Raw genomic sequence first — 22,454 nt, 5'->3', positions numbered from 1 at the left:
CAGAGTCTTGGCTAGCACCGCCCCCAGGCTTCCATAAATGTCAAATATAAGGCATGTACCATCGACCAAAACATCAGTGAGGTATTTAGTCCTCTGAGTAACACCACTTTGAAAATCAGTCATTCACTCAATTGCAGGAGTGAGTATGTGGTGTACGTGCTCCAATGTTCTTGTCCCAAACGCTATGTGGGCAGTACTAAACTTATGGTCCACATAAGGATCCTTCAACATTTTAGAGCAATTGGCAAGGATAAGACCAGACATATCCTGTTGCACGACACTTTAATGATGTACATGGAGGCAACAGTGCAAATCTAGTGTATTATCCAATTGATTCAGTCCCTAATCACATAAGGGGTGGAAACAGGGAACTTAAATTGCATAGACTCGAGTCTTGTTACATTATTTGCTTAAAAGTAAGATCCCTAATGGTCTGAACTCGAATGAGGAATTGTATATTCATTTGTAACATTCCCGTTTTTCAGTTACATTGGGCTTGCTCCTCACGCCCTATGAGCCCAGTTCCAGCGTTTTAAGCTGCAAGAAGAATATTCTGCTGCTTTTATATATTTCCTTTTAGTTTTTTCACGTGGGTGGGGTAGGGTCACTGCTGTTGTCGAACACTCATTTCACAATTTTGTGTATTTATTTCTTATTTTAACGTGATAATCTTTTGCAACTGTGTTTGTGGGAGGTTCAACGGGAGGATTGTCTCTTGAAAGTTGAGGTTGAGAAGGGACATCAGGGACACTTGTTCAACTACTCTTCGTTGCATTTGACTCGGACATTATATGTCGCTTTAATTGTCTGCCGTTTATATGCCCACTTGGGAGTCACATTTGAGTTATAATTTTAGCCATTCGGGTTGAGTTTGCCCTTCTGGCTTTCTTTGAGGAGTGCAGCAGTACCTAGATTGCATCAACTTGGGTTATGATGTAAGTTGGTAATTTACTGCATTGTTCTCGACCCAACCTCACATATTGATTTTAAAGCTGGAGCCACACCACACTCAAATGTGTACACATCAATTATTATATTCGATACAGGCAGATTACTACTGTCATAACACCAAGGCTAAATTGCAGTTTACAATTTCAATCATGCCAGGGGTCTTGTAGAGTGCCATATTGTGTCACTTTACTTTGTTCAGCATTATCATTAGGAGCTAGAGTCACTGCTTCGCTGATGGCAGATAAGTGGGTGGTGGATGCTGCTCAGACATCTATAATTAAATACGAGCAACCGGCGTTGCTTATCTGCCAACAGGGAAGCAGTGACTCTAGCTCCTAATACCTTTGCGCACGTTGGACAGTCCTCGCACCTCCCAATCTTATGCTCTTGCCTCAGTCATGTATGTCCTTTTCTGGACAAGTGGTGCATAATAGGCAAGCAGTGGAGGCTTAGAAGCCAGCCAATCAAAAGAGAAGGCTATGCCCCATGTGAGGGGCAAACACAAGACTGACAATCTGGGGCACCAATAAAAAGCAGGCAAATGAGTGACAGGAAAACCAACTAATAGTAAGCAATGAAGGGTTCCAAGCCACTGTATGTTCTTGGTAAGCCCACAATGTGCATGCGCTGCCTAGTAGTCTTGATCAAAAAAGCTCACAGAACAGAAACTGGTGTGTTTTGTTCTCTGAGGGGATTTTCGTGTGGAGAAGCACAGTAATTCACTTGAAATAAGCGACTCGAAGAGAAGTCAGGTTGAGAAATTGACCTTTAGATTTTTTCTTCTGGTGATCTTCGCCACAAAATGTGTCTCTTACTAAAAGGAAACAAAGATCCTAATCTACAGCTACATGACATTTAAATATATATATATATATATATATATATATATATATATATATATATATATATATATATATATATATATATATATATATATACATATATATACACACATATATACACACACACACATATATATATATATACACACACATATATATATATACACATATATATACATACACACACACACATATATATACATATATATATACACATATATACACATATATATATACACACACACACATATATATATATATACACACATATATATACATACACACACACACACACACATATATATATATATATATATACATATTACCTACTGGCGATAGCCAGTAGGTATATATAGTTAGGATTTTTTTCCTATGGGATTTTTGAAAATTCTATGTCGAATAACTTTGGCATTTGAGGACAGAATTGGCTGAAATTTTCAGGAAAATGGAACATTTTGTTTCTGAGCAGCCCCTGAAAATTTGGGGGGGTTTCGTCAAGGGGGGGCTGAGAAAAAAGGGGGGTCCCAAAACATGTTTTTCCCATGCAATTTTCCATAGGGCGGTTGGCCTCACTTTTAGCCCGAACGGCTGAATGGATTTACACCAAACTTGGCAAAATTGTAGGGACTGGTAGCCCGATGTGCCTTTGCTATGTCTCAAGATATAGGCTCCAGTGGTTTTTACGAAAATTAAGTTTGAAAAATATATATTGGGCTACATTGGGCTATATATATGTTGGAGCCCAAATGTAGCCCAATGTAGCCCAATGTAGCCCAATGTAGCCCAAAGATGGCCACCAGAGACAAAAAAAACCAAATGTAGCCCAAATATCAGCCAGATGTAGCCCAACTATAGCCCAATGACAGAATGTCCCAGAGTGTTCTAAAGAACAACTAGAGTGCTAACAGTCCTACTTATTACAAAGGTATGGCACACCTGAAGCCATCTTGATTGGAATAAAGTGGTAACTCTTAAAACATTTAATTTAAAAAGGAACAAAATGAGGGGGTTCATTTTGCCATAGAAAGTATGATTAGCGAATATATGACGAAATCCCGCATACCATCAGTCCGCAAAAAAAATCCTGCATGTACTATTAGGCCGCAAATTAAAATAACGAAAACTTTTAGAACGAATATGCCTTTAGCATACACTAAACAACTAAACTACCCTAAACCCTAAAACACTACCCCCAGCATGACCCTACACTACACAAACACTACAACACTACCCTAAACCCTAAAACACTACCCCCAGCATGACCCTACACTACACAAACACTACAACACTACCCTAAACCCTAAAACACTACCCCCAGCATGACCCTACACTACGCAAACACTACAACACTACCCAAAACCCTAAAACACTACACCCCAGCATGACCCTACACTAGGCAAACACTACAACACTACCCTAAACCCTAAAACACTACCCCCAGCATGACCCTACACTACACAAACACTACAACACAACCCTAAACCCTAAAACACTACCCCCAGCATGACCCTACACTACACAAACACTACAACACTACCCTAAACTCTAAAACACTACCCCCAGCATGACCCTACACTACGCAAACACTACAACACTACCCAAAACCCTAAAACACTACACCCCAGCATGACCCTACACTACGCAAACACTACAACACTACCCTAAACCCTAAAACACTACCCCCAGCATGACCCTACACTACACAAACACAACCCTAAACCCTAAAACACTACCCCCAGCATGACCCTACACTACACAAACACTACAACACTACCCTAAACCCTAAAACACTACCCCCAGCATGACCCTACACTACACAAACACTACAACACAACCCTAAACCCTAAAACACTACACCCCAGCATGACCCTACACTACGCAAATACTACAACACTACGCAAAACCCTAAAACACTACACCCCAGCATGACCCTACACTACGCAAACACTACAACACTACCCTAAACCCTAAAACACTACCCCCAGCATGACCCTACACTACGCAAATACTACAACACTACCCTAAACCCTAAAACACTACCCCCAGCATGACCCTACACTACGCAAACACTACAACACTACCCTAAACCCTAAAACACTACTCCCAGCATGACCCTACACTACGCAAACACTACAACACTACCCAAAACCCTAAAACACTACACCCCAGCATGACCCTACACTACGCAAACACTACAACACTACCCTAAACCCTAAAACACTACCCCCAGCATGACCCTACACTACGCAAACATTACAACACTACCCTAAACCCTAAAACACTACCCCTAGCATGACCCTACACTACGCAAACACTACAACACTACCCAAAACCCTAAAACACTACACCCCAGCATGACCCTACACTACGCAAACACTACAACACTACCCTAAACCCTAAACCTCTACCTCCAGCATGACCCTACACTATGCAAACACTACAACACTACCCTAAACCCTAAAACACTACCCCCAGCACAACCCTACACTACGCAAACACTACAACACTACCCTAAACCCTAAAACACTACCCCCAGCATGACCCTACACTACGCAAACACTACAACAGTACCCAAAACCCTAAAACACTACACCCCAGCATGACCCTACACTACGCAAACACTACAACACTACCCTAAACCCTAAAACACTACCCCCAGCATGACCCTACACTACGCAAACACTACAACACTACCCTAAACCCTAAAACACAACCCCCAGCATGACCCTACACTACGCAAACACTACAACACTACCCTAAACCCTAAAACACTACCCCCAGCATGACCCTACACTACGCAAACACTACAACACTACCCTAAACCCTAAAACACTACCCCCAGCATGACCCTACACTACGCAAACACTACAACACTACCCTAAACCCTAAAACACTACACCCCAGCATGACCCTACACTACGCAACCACTACAACACTACCCTAAACCCTAAAACACTACGCCCAGCATGACCCTACACTACGCAAACACTACAACACTACCCAAAACCCTAAAACACTACCCCCAGCATGACCCTACACTACGCAAACACTACAACACTACTCTACACCCTAAAACACTACCCCCAGCATGACCCTACACTACGCAAACACTACAACACTACCCTAAACCCTAAAACACTAGCCCCAGCATGACCCTACACTACGCAAACACTACAACACAACCCTAAACCCTAAAACACTACCCCCTGCATGACCCTACACTAAACAACCACCACAACTCTACACTACACTAACACAACACTACACTACACAATCACTAACCCACGAAAAAATTAACACAAACCCACTTACCTCTCTCGTCATCGTGGTTTTCACAACGCAAATGAATTTACCATACATGCCTTTAAAACGTAATTCTTTGTAAAGGCATGCGCGATAAATGCACATGCGTTTTGAAAAAATGCGGGATAATGGTATGCGAGGTCAATGACCTTGCGGGATAATGGTATGCGGACTGAAAGTCTGCGGGATAATAAATGCGGGAAAATGGCTGCAAACCATGATTAGCAGCAGACTTCCCTGGTGAGCACTAGCTTTACTACAGTGATCTAATGAGCAACTAGAGTGCTAACATTCAGAATTTATGGCAAATGTGTGACACATCTGAATGCCTTCTTGATAGAACCAAAGTAAACAAGCATTGAAAATGCAATAGATCTCGCCCTCGTTTAAGTTAAAGCCATTCTGTTTGTAATGAGGTGGCTTTTTAGCTTTGCTTTTATTAGTGTTTTTAAAACTTTCATGTAAATAACATGCATATGTATGCATATATGTATATGTATGCATGCATTTATATTTATATAGATATGCAGATTATATATGTTTATATATGTATATTACCTACTGGCGATAGCCAGTGGGTATATATAGTTAGGATTTTTTCTCTATGGGATTTCTGAAAATTCTATGTCTAATAACTTTGGCGTTTGTGGACGGAATTGGCTGAAATTTTCAGGAAAATGGCACATTTTGTTTCTGAGCAGCCCCTGACAATTTGGGGGGGTTTCGTCAAGGGGGGGCCGATACAAAAAGGGGGTCCCAAAACGCGTTTTTCACATTCATTTTTCCATAGGGCGGTTGGACTCACTTTTAGCTCGAACGGCTGAATAGATTTACATGAAACTTGGCAAAATTGTAGATATGGTTTGCCCGACGTGCCTTTGCTATGTCTCAATATATGTGCTCCAGTGGATTTTGAGAAATTAACGTTTAAAAAAATATATATATCTGTGACAGCGCTCCGGTTAGCGCCCCGGTTCGCGTACCTGACGCGTAACGGAACTTCGCGAAGCTGATTGGCTCTCCGGTGTCTGTCAACTTTCTAAACAGTCCGGAGCGGCCGCCATCTTGTCTCTCGGTAGGATCGAGAGACAAGATGTGGTGAAAAACGAAGGGGGAAATGAAGGAAAGGGGGCAAGGTAGACCCCTCCTGACCCCCTAGGATTGATGAGGGGGATATTAAAGTGCCCCGCGGGGCAAAAAATAAAAAATAATTTTTTTTTTGCGATTTTACGTCGTAGAGGCGCGTCCCGGTACGCGAACCGGGCAGCTCAGCTCACCGGGCAGCTAACCGGGCAGCTAATCGGCAGCGTAGCTGTCAACATTGTAAACAGTCCTGAGCGGCCGCCATCTTGTCTCTCGGTAGGTTCGAGAGACAAGATGTGGTGAAAAAAGAAGGGGGAAATGAAGGAAAGGGGGCAAGGTAAACCCCTCCTGACCCCCTAGGATTGATGAGGGGGATATTAAAGTCCCCCGCGATTTTTCGCGGTAGAGGCGCTTCCTGGTACGCGAACTGGGCAGCTAACCGGCAGCGTAACGGGAGTCCGCCATCTTGTGTTTTTGGAGCGTCCGGTTCGCGTACCGGGTAGCGTCCCGGTAAGCGTAACAAGGGGAAAACCAAGAGAAACAGTAAAAAAAAAATGAAGGGAATAGATTTCCGGCAAACTTGGCAAAATTGTAGGGACTGTTTGTTTGATGTGCCTTTGCAAGGCCTCAAGATATGTGCACGTGTGGATTTTGTCTAATTAAGGTTAAAAAAAATATATATATCTGTAAGCGTGCTCCGGCACGCTTACGTTACGGGTTTTGTTTGCGCTGCAGAGCCGATACGTCACGGTTATGCGACGCGTCATGAGGCGTCTCACGTGGCTACGTGATACGTCACGTAATAAAGAATATATTTTACAGCTATAGATATTAGCTTTTAAAAAACCAATGAAATTCACTGAAAAAACCATAGGTTATAGACCATATATAGTTAGGAATTTGCATTTACAAAACCTTGAAAATTCACTGAAAAAAACATAGGTTAGAGACCATATATAGTTAGCTGGACATTTTATTGACATAAAACCAATGAAATTCCATATATAGTTAGTTGCACTAACTATATATCGCGCACCCGCAATCCACTGCTGATGATGTCACATATTACATCATTCATGACATGGTCAGTGACATCACTGATGACATCACTCATGACATCTCAAATGACATCACTGATGACATCACTGATGACATCTCAAATGACATCACTGATGACATCATGACACACCAATACCAGTTACTACATACGCACTCACTGATTCCTACGTCTACACACACATTTACTCATTCACCCATACAATCACTCATACATACAGTCACTCATTATTACAACACTATCATATGCACTCAAACACCTATGCAGACACTCACACACTGCCACTCATCCATGGAGTTACTCACACACCTAGTCAGTCCTGTAAAGAATCAATCACACTTCCATTTCCTCATCTATACAGTTAAACACAGAACACCATACTTCAGTGACATCACTGATGACATCACTGATGACATCTCAAATGACATCACTGATGACATCTCAAATGACATCACTGATGACATCATGACACACCAATACCAGTTACTACATATGCACTCACTGATTCCTACGTCTACACACACATTCACTCATTCACCCATACAATCACTCATACATACAGTCACTCATTATTACAACACTATCATATGCACTCATACACCTAGTCAGTCCTGTGAAGAATCAATCACACTTCGATTTCCTCATCTATACAGTTAAACACAGAACACCATACTTTTTCACACATATACTAACACATACTTACTCTCTTATACAATCACTGATACAAGTACACATTGATATGCACAGAGTCACACACCTCCCAGCCAGCCACACACACACTCAGTCTTCCATACATCCACTCATTCTTCAATATGTAAAACATATTTAAACTTTACAAAAACACACAGACACTAGATGATGTCATCAGTGATGTCATTTGAGATGTCATCAGTGATGTCATCAGTGATGTCACTGACCATGTCATGAATTATGTAATATGTGACATCATCAGCAGTGGATTGCGGGTGCGCGATATATAGTTAGTGCAACTAACTATATATGGAATTTCATTGGTTTTATGTCAATAAAATGTCCAGCTAACTATATATGGTCTCTAACCTATGTTTTTTTCAGTGAATTTTCAAGGTTTTGTAAATGCAAATTCCTAACTATATATGGTCTATAACCTATGGTTTTTTCAGTGAATATATATATATATATATATATATATATATATATATATATATATATATATATATATATATATATATATATATATATATATATATATATATATATATATATATGTATATATGTATTTTGTGGGGTCCAAAGGACATCAAGAACAAGTTACTTACCTTCGGTAATGATGTATCTAGTAGAGACATATATTCGTTGTAGATTTCTTACCTTCGAATTCTGGATCTGGAGATTTTCTCTTAAGCCGTACCCCTGCATTTCCTTAGGCGGTGTTGGTCGGCTCCAATCCCTTGTTGGCGTCGTGGACGCCAGGATGACGTTGCAGGACCTACATGCTGGCGTCAATTCTTAACATGACTTTCCATGCCAGAAGCCCAGAGCAATGAAAGACACTGACCACTGGTGCGTCAAAACTAGGGCGCTGTAAGGGAGTCCCTATCTCTAGAAATCAGTTTGCAGAGTGGGGAGGATGAGTGGGGCGGTAAGGAATCAACATCTAATATATGTCCCTACCAGATACATCGTTAGCGTAGGTAAGTAACGTGTCCATCTGCTAGAGACTATTAGTTGGAGATTCCTTACCTTCAAATAGCTACCCCAGCAATATCATCCCCAGAGGAGGGTCTGTGAACCAAGATCATACTAGGAAGTCCTGGAGGACCAAACGGGCAAAGTACCCGTCTCTCAGGACTTGGCTGCCCAGGCACTAGCATCTGGTAAACGTGTGCAAGACTGTTCAAGTTGCTGGCTGACAGATTTCAAGGTGGGGACTCCACGTGCTAACAACGTGGTTGCCCCCGTTGCTCTGGTGGAATGAGAACGCAACCCCACAAGAGGGTCCTTCTTCACCAAAGCATAGCATATTTTGATGCAAAGGACAATCCATCTGGAGTGGGTCTGCTTTTCAACAGCCCAACATTTCTTGGCACCGAGATAGCTAATGAAGAGTTGATCATCCACCCGGAATATTTTGTGCGATCGAGATAAAACTACAAAGCACCTTTTGAGTTAACAATAGGAGATTTGAATAAAGAGGGCTGATCTGGCAGTCAAAGAAAAGCAGAGATAGCTGCAAGATATTCTTTAAAAGTGCCCAATGTATATGCCTGCCTTATCAAAGAAAGACTGTACAAAAGGACCTCGGAAAGAGGAGCAAAAAGGGGGTCCACAGCTCTTACCATGCCAAAAATGTGTTCAGTCTACAGGTGTATAGCATTTTAGTGGGGGGACGTCTTTTGCCAAGATATCTTAGACTTCGGGCGGAAGGTCGAAAGCTGTCAACTACCACCAATTTATCTCCATTCAAGGAGGTGGAGAATGCACACGTTCTGGTGAAGAACCCTCCCATGCTCCCTGCTTCTGCAACAGATGGATCATCCCGAAGGAGCAGTCTGGTTGGAGAATCGATGGCCCTGCTCAGAAGGTCGAGGTACCAGACTCTTCGTGCCCAATCTGGAGCTACAGAAATAACTGGAGACGGTCATGCTTGATGATCTTCAGCATTCTGGGCATAAGTGGAACAGGCGGAAAGGTGTACAGGAGGCCAAAGTTCCACTTGCGATGAAAAGCGTCACAGAGCGAGCACGCTTTGGAAACTACCAAGTGCAATACTGCTGACATTGCAAGTTCCCTTCTGAGTTCAACAAATCTAACTAAGGTTCTCCCCACCGCTGGAAGAGAACTTGTGCCACCTCCGGGTGGAGTCGCCATTCGTGATCTACGCGGCATCAACGGCTGTGTTGATCCGCCCTGGCGTTTTTAGAGCCCCCCAGGTGTTGAACCACCAGGATTATGTCCTGATGTTCCAACCATGTCCAGAGCTGGAACATCAAGACATAACCTCTTGACAAAGGGTCCATGACCCTAGCTTGCCTTGCTTGTTGCAGTACCACATGGCGATGGTGTTGTCAGAGAACACCTGAAACACTTTCCCCTTGAGAGAGGGAAGGAATGCAGTCTGATAGCCCGGAGCTCCAAAAGGTTGATATGGAGACTGGACTCCGCCGGAGACCAGACACCTATGATCTCCACCTCTCTCAGGTAGCCGCCCCATCCCAGAAGTGACGCTTTTGTGTCACCACTGTTAGATCTGGTTGGGGAAGGGAGAGGGATCTGCCGCTGACCCAATCTTGGTTCATTAGCCACCACTGCATTTAGAGCACAGCTCCCTTTAAGATCTGGATGTAGTCGGAAAGATTCCCCGGAAACTTTAGGTCCTGTCTGAACTGGGGTGGCAGTGGGGGCTAAAGAACGGTGATGGATCAAACCCAGATCTTTTGACTGGGTGTGAGTGTTTGATTGGTTCAGATGCTCCGTCCATCACCACCCCCATTTTGTACTGCTTTTGGCCACCATAAGTGAGGCAGGGTAAGCTCAGACGTGAGTCCCTTGCTCACTTTGCCACTGTATTCAAGCAAGCCGGGCTGAAGACGGCTGGAATGCCAGAAATCGGTCCTCGGAAGCTTGTTTCCGGTCCAGGAAAGGCATGGCTTGGCAGTTCGGGCTGGACTGTTCCCATGAGGCACAGGGTCAGACTTATTTGCATATTGCCATGTCTGAACTGGGGTGGCAGAGTGGGCTAAAGAACGGTGATGGATCAAACCCAGATCTTTTGACTGGGTGTAAGTGTTTGATTGGTTCAGATGCTCCGTCCATCACCACCCCCATGTTGTACTGCGGGTAGCCTGGAGTGGGCGGTGGCGGAAGGCAATCGTCCTATCCACATGAGCCCCTGTGCTGGATTTGGGCCAAGTGCCCAGAAGGACGTCCACAAGGGCTTCATTGAGTGGCAAAAGGGGCCCAGAAGAGGAGGTGACTGCCATCATTGCGAGCTCGAGGCCGGGAACCCAGGCTGCCCTCCTCACCACCACTGGATGGGAAGCTTCCTCCTCCGTTGACACAGTAGGGGGAAAAAGCAAGCCAGTGTCAGGGGACGTGTTGAGACCACTGGCATCACCCAGGTCCATTCGCCAGCCCGCTTCCTCAAGCTGGTCAGTTAAAGGGTCTAGTGGCCCCCCCAATCCTCTTCCTCACCTTCTCGCTCAAGAGGAACCACAGGAATAAATGCAGGAACGAAAGCCTCTTCGCACATCGGAACCGACGTAGTTCCAGCTCAGTGTCCACTTCAGGGATGAGGATGTGACCTTGATCCACAGGGACCCTCTGGAGCCGGGGCCAGAGCTGCTGGCGTCAAAGTCCCCGACTGACTCCGCAGGCCCGAAGGCACGCCAACGGATCCAGGCTGCCCAAATATGAGGTACAGGGATTCATAACAATTTTTATTTGGGCAGGAGAAGCTCTAGCTCCCAGAAATGTAGGGAGGCGGGGAGCCATCTCGGAAATAGGCACCAGAGACTGAGCTTTGAAGAGACGATGCATTGGATTCTGCATCGGATCGGCCGACCAATATGGAGAAGTCAAGAACACTTGTTCTTCTTCGACTTCTTGGGTTTTCCTGATTTACCCAAGACCTCCCCGACAACTTCGAGTGCGAGGAGTGTGGGCTCTGTGACAGTTCGAGACCTTCCCCTCGAACAAGAATGGGAGCGATGCGGAGCTGAGCGTTGGGACTCCAGCAGCTTTTGGGACCGATCCCGCAAACCTTTTGGGTTCACGGCCTTACACACTGAGCACAACTTCGGGTCATGGTCACGCCTCAGACACCAAAGGCACAGGAGATGTGGATCTGTCACAGACAGGCGCGGCAAGACTTGAAGGGGATCCGACGTTGGAACATTCCTCGATGCACCAGGAGTTCAAAAAATGCAAAAAAGAAGTTGACAAAAGTCGAAAAAGACTAGCCAAAAACGGCTAAGGGGTAGCTCTCTCTGGATCTACGCTTAGGTTGGCATGGAAAAAGAAGGAAATGAAGTCAGCGCGCATGGGCGGCGTCTATGTCGGTCCCGCAATGTCATCCCGGAGCCCACGATGGAGAGCCAACGGACGCCAACTAATGACACGTAGGGGTACTGCTGAAGAAAAAAATCTCTGGATCCAGACTGACGCCTGCAGGAAATTCTAAGGTAAGGAATCTACAACTAACAGTCTTGATCAGATTAACTTTCTTCCATTAAGGCATTTGTTATTTCATTTTTACTTCTGCTATAGTTCTTCAGCACCAAATTTATAATGCATGTTTACTACTAAACAAACTATTTATGCTCCAAAAATAAAACATGACCATAGAGTATCGATGTTGTGGTTGACATATTTCATTACTTTTTTGTATGAAATAATCACATATCATCCTTACTTTTTTTTGGGCATTCTGAAGTACCCATTCGTATTGGAATAACTCCAAAATTCAACAAATCAAAATTGCAGTGCCCTCGTATTGTTGTTAAATGTAAAACGTGGCATGTTACTAGATGACCAGCACAGAGAGACTGTATGACATGGCTCATTGAGGTGACAGCGCTATGTTCTAAACAAACTACAACATTGTCTTCTCACTCACTTAATGAGATCCACAGTTTCGGCAAACATGGTGTAGGCCGACTTTGGTGCTGTCGTGTCTGGCTCCATTGTAGACCCACACTCCATGAAGGAGAGGGCAGCATCTAAGTAGTTAAATGCTTTTCCAACCTTGTGAGACTGTTAAAAAGATAAAAGTTCAGCATTAAGCAACTCAAACCGCTGAACAATTTAATGTGCAAAGCCTTCAAAGAGGTTACTTCTACGCAAGCGCGGTTGAGGAAACCAAATATGTAAAAATAACATAATGCATTTGTCCAGTTAATAAAAACAATATACCTCAAAATCAACATGCCTAAGTAAACAAATCTACAAATGTACATGTCACCAGGTCAAACTTAAAATTGCAATGACAAAATGCTAAATAATTTTTAAAAAGTGGGTTAGCAAAATATGCTTTATACGGTAGAGGAGACTAGAGATCAGCATGCAGCGGAAAGCAAGGATTCTGGGAGAGTTCATCCTAAACCTATCAATATGTCGAAAGAGGCAGAATAGGGAATCAGTAAGCCCCCCTTTTGGAATGGGAATGTGTGCAGATGAGGGAGATTTGATCAGGCTCACCACAATCTCAACAAACTGTTAACTTACCTGTAGGAGTAGTTTTGCAGCTCGAAGACTTTCTAGATTGATATCGCATTATTCTGCTATCTAAAGGGTGGATCCAAACCCTGTCTTTTTCTCCTCTCTGCAGATGTTGATTGAGACATTAGACATGAAGGCAAGTTTTGCCCCTTTCTTTCCGATGGAGCACACCTGTGATGTTCTCCCAAGCAACACACCAGCTGCAGTGTGGCACCTTTGTACTGACTGAACTGTCAACTTTATGTTTGCATTAGCAACTGGTGATCCCTTAGTGGCCTGGGTAAATGAGACAAAGAACTGGTTGGTCGCCCTTATTGATTTTGCTTCTTTCATGCATCATAGCCCTCCAGGACGAGGCAGCCAGTATGAGCAGTGTGCGCTCTGCTTGCCACTTAGGCTATTGCATGAACTCCAGGAGGTCTACAGCCTAGTTTACATAGAAGTGTGACATCACCTTTGGTAGGATTTGGGGATTATTTCTCATTTCTTCACTATCCTTGTGTGCTTGGATGTACGGTTCTGCACTGTTAGTGGCAGTAGTTTGCTAACCCTGTGCAGCGATGTTACAACTATCAGAAATTCCAGTTTTAAGGTGAGAAATTGAGTCCTGCGCTACGCGTGGGATCAAAGGGTTGCTTCTTCAGTTGTGTTAGACCCAGGTTACGTTTTCATATGTGTTTGGATGCTGCTCTTATTGGTGCTAGGCTTTTAGCCCCTTTCAGGAAAGTTTTGACTACCAGCATTTGGAAGAAACTCCTTCTTATGACACCTCTTGTGTACCTTTAGCATTGAGTAGCAGAGCCCACTTTCCAGTGAGTGTGTGGTATATTTTAGGACTATGGCGTCCTCTGCCTTAGTCTGTGTCTTGTGGTCTGTGCACCACTTTCTAAATCTAGTCGATTTTTAGGAGTAATATCTCCGTGTCATTACCCTTCTTGCTTCTTTAAGAACCTTCATGATTCTGTTGGGCAGCATGAGGTGTCCAAACCCTATGTCTTCAGGGGCCATGCTGCCAACTTGAGTGTTTTGGGTTCCTGGTGGAACACTTTGCCTTGTTCCATGGCTAGAATGTCCTGTCATGTTGACAGTGGCATCACAATTCCCTGCGTAATCTGCACTAGGTCGGATAACCATGCTTGTCGGGCCAATATTGGCATGAATAGGATGAGGGTCACGATAGCTTGTTTACACCTGTCTGCCACTAGGGGGATCAGAGGAATCAATAGAAAGGTGGTTGCAAATCTACCAGACCATTCTATTTATAAGGAATTCTTCAGCAGCTTTGGTACGTGGGTGTGAAGTCTTGACATTTAGCATTTTGTCCTGTTGCCAACAGACCATGTACAGCATTCCCCACCTCCTGAAGACCTGGCATAATAGCTGTGCATTTACTTCCTGTTCATGCCTGCTTACTCTGTCTGCTTCTGTGTTTTCCACTCCTGGTAGATAGACTGTCACTAGTGGTATGTTCCTCTGCAGTACCCATGTCCGTCCATATCTCCTGTGCTTGGGTGAATAGCATGAGTGATCTTCACCCCATATTTGTTGACGGAGAACATTATTGTAGTGTTATCTGTGTATTGACCTTGCCCCTCAGCTGTGAATGGAAGGCTTTAACCCCTTCCATGCTTATGACGAGCTCAGCTCGTCATGAGGCACAGTGGAGTGTGCTCATGATGAGCTGAGCTCTTCATAACTGCCGCGGCCCTCCCATGCGCGGCAAATTCTCCACCTGTGCGGGCGTTCTAAAGGAGTGGGAGGAGTCATGACGAGTCCAGCTCGTCATGAGCACAGCTCCACTGTGCAGCATGATGAGCTGGACTCGTCATGAATACAGCGGCGCCGCGCGCGGCCCCTCACCCCCACACTGCAGGGGAATAAGCCATGCGTGGAAGGGGTTAAGGGCTAGATACACATCTTGAGCTGTAGGATGTTTATGTGTTTCCACAGTGTCCCCTGGACTCCATAAGCCCCTGATGTTTAGTCTGGTCATGTGTACTTCCCACTCCATGTGGGATGCATCTTTCATGATGGTGACCATGGAAGTTGGTGCCTGAAAGATCTGCCTATTGGGATTCTCTTCCTGTTCCACCATTGCATTTCCTTGAGCAATCTCTCAGTTACAATCACTAAATCTTCCCAACTCCCTGTTGCGTGTGACAAGTGTCTCTGCAGCCATTCCTGGCCAAGTCTCTTGTGAAGCCGGGCATTTGGTACGAGTGGTATGCACACCCTCATGTCCATTACCTTCCCTACTCACAGCCACAGCTAGCCCCTTCCGGGACAGGCAAACATCTTGTGCTAATGCTTGGACCCTTCTCTCTATGGGGAAGGCTTTCTCCTGTCTCGAGTAATAGACTGGCTCCTAGGAAGATGTTTTCCCTTTCTAGTACTGTGTATAAGCTTTCCCGGTCAAAGAAGAAGCCTACTCCCCCTTCTGATTAAGGCCTCCATTTTAGTCTCGAAGTGCATCTTATTCATTTCGACACCGAGTAATGTTTCCTCTGTGTTGTTGACCATCGGTGTCTCTTTTTCAGTGCTTAAGCGCCCCCTCACAGGAAAACTTCTTCCTCCCATGCTTCCAGTCCCCTTTCAGGGCTGAGGCAGAGGGTTTACCTCCTGCAGTATTCTTTTGTTTCGATCGGAGGGGTTCTTTGGGCCATTGTTTTGGTTCCGCTGCCTTCGAGATCAAAGTGGGCTCTTTGATTTTGGAGTCTAACCCCTTCGGCTCCATGCCCGATTTTCCCTGATACCTTCTGTCTCCTGATTTGGGGCATCTTTCAACAATTGCTTTTTCTTTGCCTTTCCACTCTTGATCCTAATGTCTCAGCGGCAGAATCGTTCAGCTGAGCCATTACTGCATCATCCTCATTGTCTCCTCTGCCTAAAGAGTCTGTTTCTGGGCCTGTGCCAAGGAGCAGTCTCCAAGCTCTGCTTTTCTCTTGTTTCGAGGGATTTAGGTTGGAACTCTACACAGGCATTGCATCCCTCTGGCGTTAGCCTTTTGCAGACACAAATTACATACTTGATGGCTATCATTTTGTGCAAACTTGTGGTGACACTTAGGGCTGAACCTCAATGCCATGTTCCATGCCCTACTAGCATTCTTCAGCTATGCAGTCGAGGGATCTCATGGTCAGTTAGGGTTAAAAACCCCAATATCTTCGGTATAAAACAGGTGACCACCTTCAGGGACCTTCGTTGTTCTTCTGTGTTCAACGTTGTTTATTCAGTAGTTCTATGATTTTTCTCAAAAAAACACTTTCTCTACTCCGGTCTGTCCAGGAGCTCCATCACTGAATCCAGATCCAATGGTAGAAAAAAGGATTTAAAGTTGGCAAGCACACAATGGTGCTTCCTGGGTGTACGTATGACATCATAAGGGAGAGACACAGCACCAAAAGGGCGATGAAGACACACTAAAAAAAAAAGACAATTTTAGCCCCACCCACTTCTCAGTGGAAAAATGCACAGCATGTTAATCCAGTAAAAAAAAAAATTCTAGCACATTCGCCTCTTTCTCGGTCCCAGGAACACAATCCTACACAATAATTCAGTCATCAGGACAATGGGCTTCCACTTGCAGCCATATTCATCTTTATTAAAACCAGTCTCCAATAAGGAGGATTCCAACCATTTAATTTAATTGACTAACGAAAAATTCAAAATATTTCCAATTGCCTCATGGCTATCTAGAAGTCAGGAAGCATTCAGTAATAACCTACAAGGTGTGCATCACTCAATCCAGATGCAGCTATCTCTTATGGTTTTATGGCATCTGTGCATTAGGGATCCATTCCACATGATTAACCTAACGTTTAGAGGAATGCGGCACTCAGTGTAAATCTTAGGAGGTTCTCTTATCTTACATATTGCTTAAAGCAAAGAAGCAGGTAAATGGAGCAAGCTAGGTCTTGTAAATAAGTGCTCTAACAGTTTCTCCGGAATTTGCTAGAGACCTGGCATACCAATTGTTTTATAGTACAAGTCAAGGATGAGTTCTAGCTTAGCTTCAAATCTGAGATGGTGCCAACCAGGGACTATAAAATGGGGTCCAAGTGGACTGTGTCGAAGGCCACAACCAAGTCCTAAAGAACTAGGGCTACAACACCGCCTGTATCCAACAATGTGTAAAGCTCACTCAAGGCAATTACTAATACTGATCCTGTGAAGTAATATGTCCAAAAGTCACAGACTTAATATGAAACAGGGTTATTCTGCTTCAGCAGATACATTTGTAGCATGAACCACTTTGCTATTAAAGTACGATATTATTCAAAAGTGTGATATATGCTCTTGTGCAGCACAAGACTATGTTTTTGCATGATTTACAATCCAATACAATTGTTTTGAGAGCCGAACAAATTGAAGACCAATCTGAGTCAAGTCTTACATGTTACAGAACATATAATCTTTGTATGAATGTCTTGTGGGCCAGAGTACCATATGCACTGAAGTAACCTCATAACTATGTACCAAATTATACGTCCATATGGACATAACAAATATAAAAGCCAATCAAAAACAGTAATGTATAGTCTCACCAAGAAATGTGATAGCAGCATAAACAACAGCATAAACAAAAATTGCAAAGAAGCACTGCTGAAAGAGGTGAGGTACCTACTTGATAAAGCATTGAAATATATTAAACATCAGTCAACTAGACTAACCTTCACGATTTTGGTTGCAAATATTCAGGTAAAGCAACAAAAATGCACTAACTATCAACCTTTGCTGTATCAGTTTATCAGCTTACCATAACATCTGCTTTGTGCTTCAGCTTTTTTGCCTCCTTTAGATAATGCTCTGCTGGATATAACCTAAAAAAGAGAAAAAGTATAGGAGGAGAAAGAGATGCATCAGACGCTTTTGCTACAACTACACCTCCAGTTGTCCGGTTATACAAAAAACTGTTGCAACTACACATGCATTAACAATATTCTTTAAGAAAGAAAAAAGAACCCTTACTTTTCATCAAACTTAAGCTGAGGTCTCATTGGCTTGGAGTTACCATTTGGCAAAGAAGGCACTGGGAAAGGATTTGTGATACGCTCTACAGATCCCTGAAAATCAGCATCAAAAGGAGTCAGTCAAAATATCTTCTGTAACAAAATTAAACTGACCCAGGTATTACAATTCAGTGTATTTACCATTAAAAATTATATTTTGTAATAAATGAACTAATAAACGATACCAAATAGTGATAGCATATCTTTCTTTTCAACAACGGTTCATGATAAGCAGAAAACATGGCAGATATTTTCGTAGCAGTGTTTATGGGACGTTAACAAAATAAGAAAATAATTCTCAGAAGCACAATGTAGAGCAAATGCATACACAACTATTAAGCTTATTTTATGCAATGCTTATTTGGTCTTACATTTTCTATTATCTGGCTATATTTCGCTATTTGTACTTTTAGAGAAGTATTGATTCATTTACATTTTGCTTGCTCTCCTTGACCTAAATTAGATATCCTTTTTTTAGACTGAGTACAGATTAAGAACCCCTAATTCATATGGCATTGGGTTTACACTTCTATAAATTAAGAATTCACCACAGACATTAAAGGCATTGTGAACAAGCTTTTGACTTGAAAGAAGTTGTGGGAAAACACAAATATTAACATGTACACAGCCATCATGGAATTAGCACATAGCAAAGGTACTGGTTTCCATTTTCTTCAACAACAGCTAGGCACCTCACTATTGAATGTTAGAAATTGTTTTACCCAACAAACAGGTTACAGATATAGAATGTGGCGTGGTTTGTCTAGTTTGGCAACATACCACAAACAAGTGGCTTCCTCTCAAGGAAATCCCCCACAACCAACCAGCTGTGAAAAGCAGAGATGAATTTTTGGCAGTTTATCCATCCCTCTTCCATAAGTAAATCGAGTAGCGATCCCCAGAATCTGATGGACTTCAATTAAGTAAAGCAACTGCAAAACAGTTCTCTGCTCTGTTCTTCACTGCACAAAATCACTGCTTTCAGGCATGCAAAAGACTTAGGAGTAGCTGAAATCTGAGGGGCTTACCAGTGGGCACACCGAGGACGATCTGAGAGCTGGCCCTACTTTTGCGATTGACTCGCAAAGCTGGAGAACAGCAGACGGAAGGCGTGGCACCGGAGGTGTCATGGCGCCAGCAGAGAAGTGTAACTAGCACCAACACAGGTGTAAAGTCCCAGAGAGCGCCTGGGTCCGGTCACGGACTATCAAGATCGAGGAGCCTAGGAGTGAAGGTCAGTCCTGCTGGATCTGCTTAGCGGAGCTTGAAAGATACCGCAACCGTATCTGCCGGACTTCAAGATGGTTCCATCCATGAGGCGCTCCTGAAGCTCCCACAGGGAAAAACATCTGCCGATCAGAGATCAGGACGATAGGGGAGAGGCAAAGCAGCTAACAAGTGAAGGGGCCCACGCCACAATTACAGCCTGGGGAGCTCTATAATCTACGTCTGCGGAACTTTGACTCATGATAGCTGAATAAATGACATAGTTCTACCTGGACCGCTTGAGGAAGTGAAGTGATGGCCCCCCTTCCCAGGGAATGAAGGGCTGTTTAAGGTACTAACCCCCTGGCTGTGTAGACACATGAATGAGGCTGTTTTGATCCCAGAGTCCCCTGGTAGACATGTGGGATCAAATTCTGGTTTGCTAGGGAGCTGATTAATTTCCTCAATATTGACCCGCTACCTACCGCCCCTCACAGATGGCTGCTACTTGGTGCAAAGAGGCTGGGCTTATAGTGGGGCAGTCACTCAGTCTGGCCGATATCTATAAGCATGGTACTGCCTCGATTAGTGAGTCTCTGAGGGTGCGAAGGGGGAAAAATTGGAAAATACACCCATGGACTAACCAGTAGCAGCCACTGCACTTCGGCTGTCCTACCAAGTGAGACGCCATTGGCATTCGGGGAGACATCCAGTTACTAGAGACCCACGTCTTTTGGGAAGTTCTCTGGATGAAATCTTTAAATAGTTTGAGGTGGGTCAGCTGATCTACACCTGGGTTATATAGCCGAGGGAGCTTAGACTGTTTCTATGCCACTGAAAAAGGCACAATCTAACAGGGTTACTAGCTATCTCTACCAGCCAATGGGGACCACTCAGGCAAGTACAGAAGACAACATGGCCCTGACAAAAGAGGACCTACTGGCTTCACTTCGAGAGTTTAAAAAAGAACTACAGGAGGAGCTTTAGGCTGATCTCACCTTGTCACTAGACACTCTGAGAAGTGACATTAATGCCCGTCTGACCTCTCTTCAGGCTGATGTGGATTCCGTAGGAGAAAACTGTAGACCTTGAGACAAAGCATCTCGAATATTAACAGTGGCCTACTCCACTAGAATCAGATGTAGACCAGCAGCGATCCAGTTTCAATGGAGCGATACTTGAATGAGAAGATTTAGAAAATCACTCTAAGCGAGACAACATACTAATAAGAGATCTGGGGGAAGGAACAGAGGGGCCAGACCTCGAGGTCTTTGTCGTTGGCATGTTCTTGTCTATCTTGGGGATCAACATCCTGAGGTGAGACTGGAGCAGGTCCATAGATTGGGACCGCAGAGACCAGGAGATGTTCTAGCACAGCTACACTCTCTCAAGGTGAAGGAGAAGATTCTCCTTGATGCCCGAAAACAGGAAATAATAAAGTTTCAGGGTGCTTCGTGCTCATTATTCCAAGATGTTGCTCCTGCTACCCTGGCCTGTCAGATGTGGCTTAAGCCAGTCACTGATCTTCTTCTGGAAAGTCATATCAGATACAGGAAGGATACATAGAAGGAGCTGCGGAATTGTTAAGGATATATATTTCCACATCACAGGACGAGACAGCTGCATGGAAAACCAACAGTGGATTCAATCCTCTCTGGGCAGGGAGGACAATGGCAACATCAGCGCAAGAGTCCACGCACTGGGGGGGCGTGGCTATAGCAAAGGACGTGCCTGGGTAGAGCTCCGTTGGGGGCTTCCCTTCCCAGGCTCATATCTCTGTGGAAATAGATCTGCTGGGACCCTCACTTATCCCAGCCCTGCAGAGACTATGCACCAAGCTCCGCTATGAGTTTCGGCCCGCCTGGGCCCAGCCATCAGCGCTAAGTGTTCTCCGACGTGGGGACTGCCCAGCCAGCTAATGCTGAGCGTGGGAGAACGACAAGGCAAGGCCGTGGCTTGGCCCCGCCCACAAAGGCCGCAAGCGAAGGCGCAGCTCGAGCGGAGCGGCACTGGTGAAAGCTGCCGACACCCTCCCTGGCTGGAAATAGGCAAGCTCATAAGGTGAGGAGGCGAGCCCTCGCTGAGGGCACTAAAGGACTGCCTGTGCGCTAAAGCAACTCCACCATACTGTCGGCGGCAAATCCTGTGTAGTGGAGAGGAGATGAGGGCGGCCCGCCCGGGCCTGCGTCGGTCCTACGGCGCTGCTGGTCGGTGTGAGATACCCACCCCAGCCTGCATTAGCGACTCCGGCTCCCTGTGCACTGCTGGTTGGCGCACTGGGACGCCTGAGCCCTCCTGATGACGCTGGGACCCCCTGGTGAAAGGGACGCCCTGCTGGCAGACGGACCGAGGGCAGAGCCATCTAAGCGGACCCGGTGCTCGGCAACACCCTTGGATCCATCGACAGCACCCCGAAGGCTGCGCGGCACTGTTGGAGGTCTCCACCTGACTGCCCCAATACCAGGTATAGGGTCGGACCCCGCAGGAGCCATGGAAGGGGTTGGGCGCTTTTGGGTAACCGGGAGCTGGTAAGACGCACGCTCACATTGATCCTGAGGCGCACCAGACTGCCACTGCACGGGAGATCCAATGCCCTATGCTCAGCGCCCAGGTCTTTCCTCTGCGGAGACCTGTATGAAGAGTTGCAGAGCGGGACTGGCCCCATCACCCCACGCAGAAGCCATCTCCAGACCTGTATGAAGAGTTGCAGAGCGGGACTGGCCACATTACCCACGCAGTAGGCATCTCCACACAGTAGTTGAAATCAGCGTCTCCTTAATAACTGAAGATGCCTTCAATTCCAGT

At 44.8% G+C, this 22,454-nt stretch overlaps 1 protein-coding gene across 2 annotated transcripts in view; it reads right to left on the bottom strand.

Annotated features, from left to right (window-relative positions):
- The window catches only part of AFF1 (ALF transcription elongation factor 1), a 445,670-nt gene that overhangs the window by 26,486 nt on the left and 396,730 nt on the right, over nt 1–22,454 (bottom strand). For both annotated transcript variants that reach the window (XM_086961892.1, XM_086961893.1), the window contains 3 exons: nt 18,403–18,497; nt 18,191–18,254; nt 12,833–12,969 (listed from right to left, as the gene is read on the bottom strand). In XM_086961892.1, coding sequence (XP_086818018.1) covers nt 12,833–12,969; nt 18,191–18,254; nt 18,403–18,497 — 296 coding nt within the window. The remainder of the gene's footprint in view (nt 1–12,832; nt 12,970–18,190; nt 18,255–18,402; nt 18,498–22,454) is intronic.

This window comes from Lissotriton vulgaris, chromosome 3_1 (assembly GCF_964263255.1).
Source record: "Lissotriton vulgaris chromosome 3_1, aLisVul1.2, whole genome shotgun sequence".
NCBI classification, from domain to species: Eukaryota; Metazoa; Chordata; class Amphibia; order Caudata; family Salamandridae; genus Lissotriton; species Lissotriton vulgaris.
This window is presented reverse-complemented; position numbering and strand designations above follow the sequence as displayed.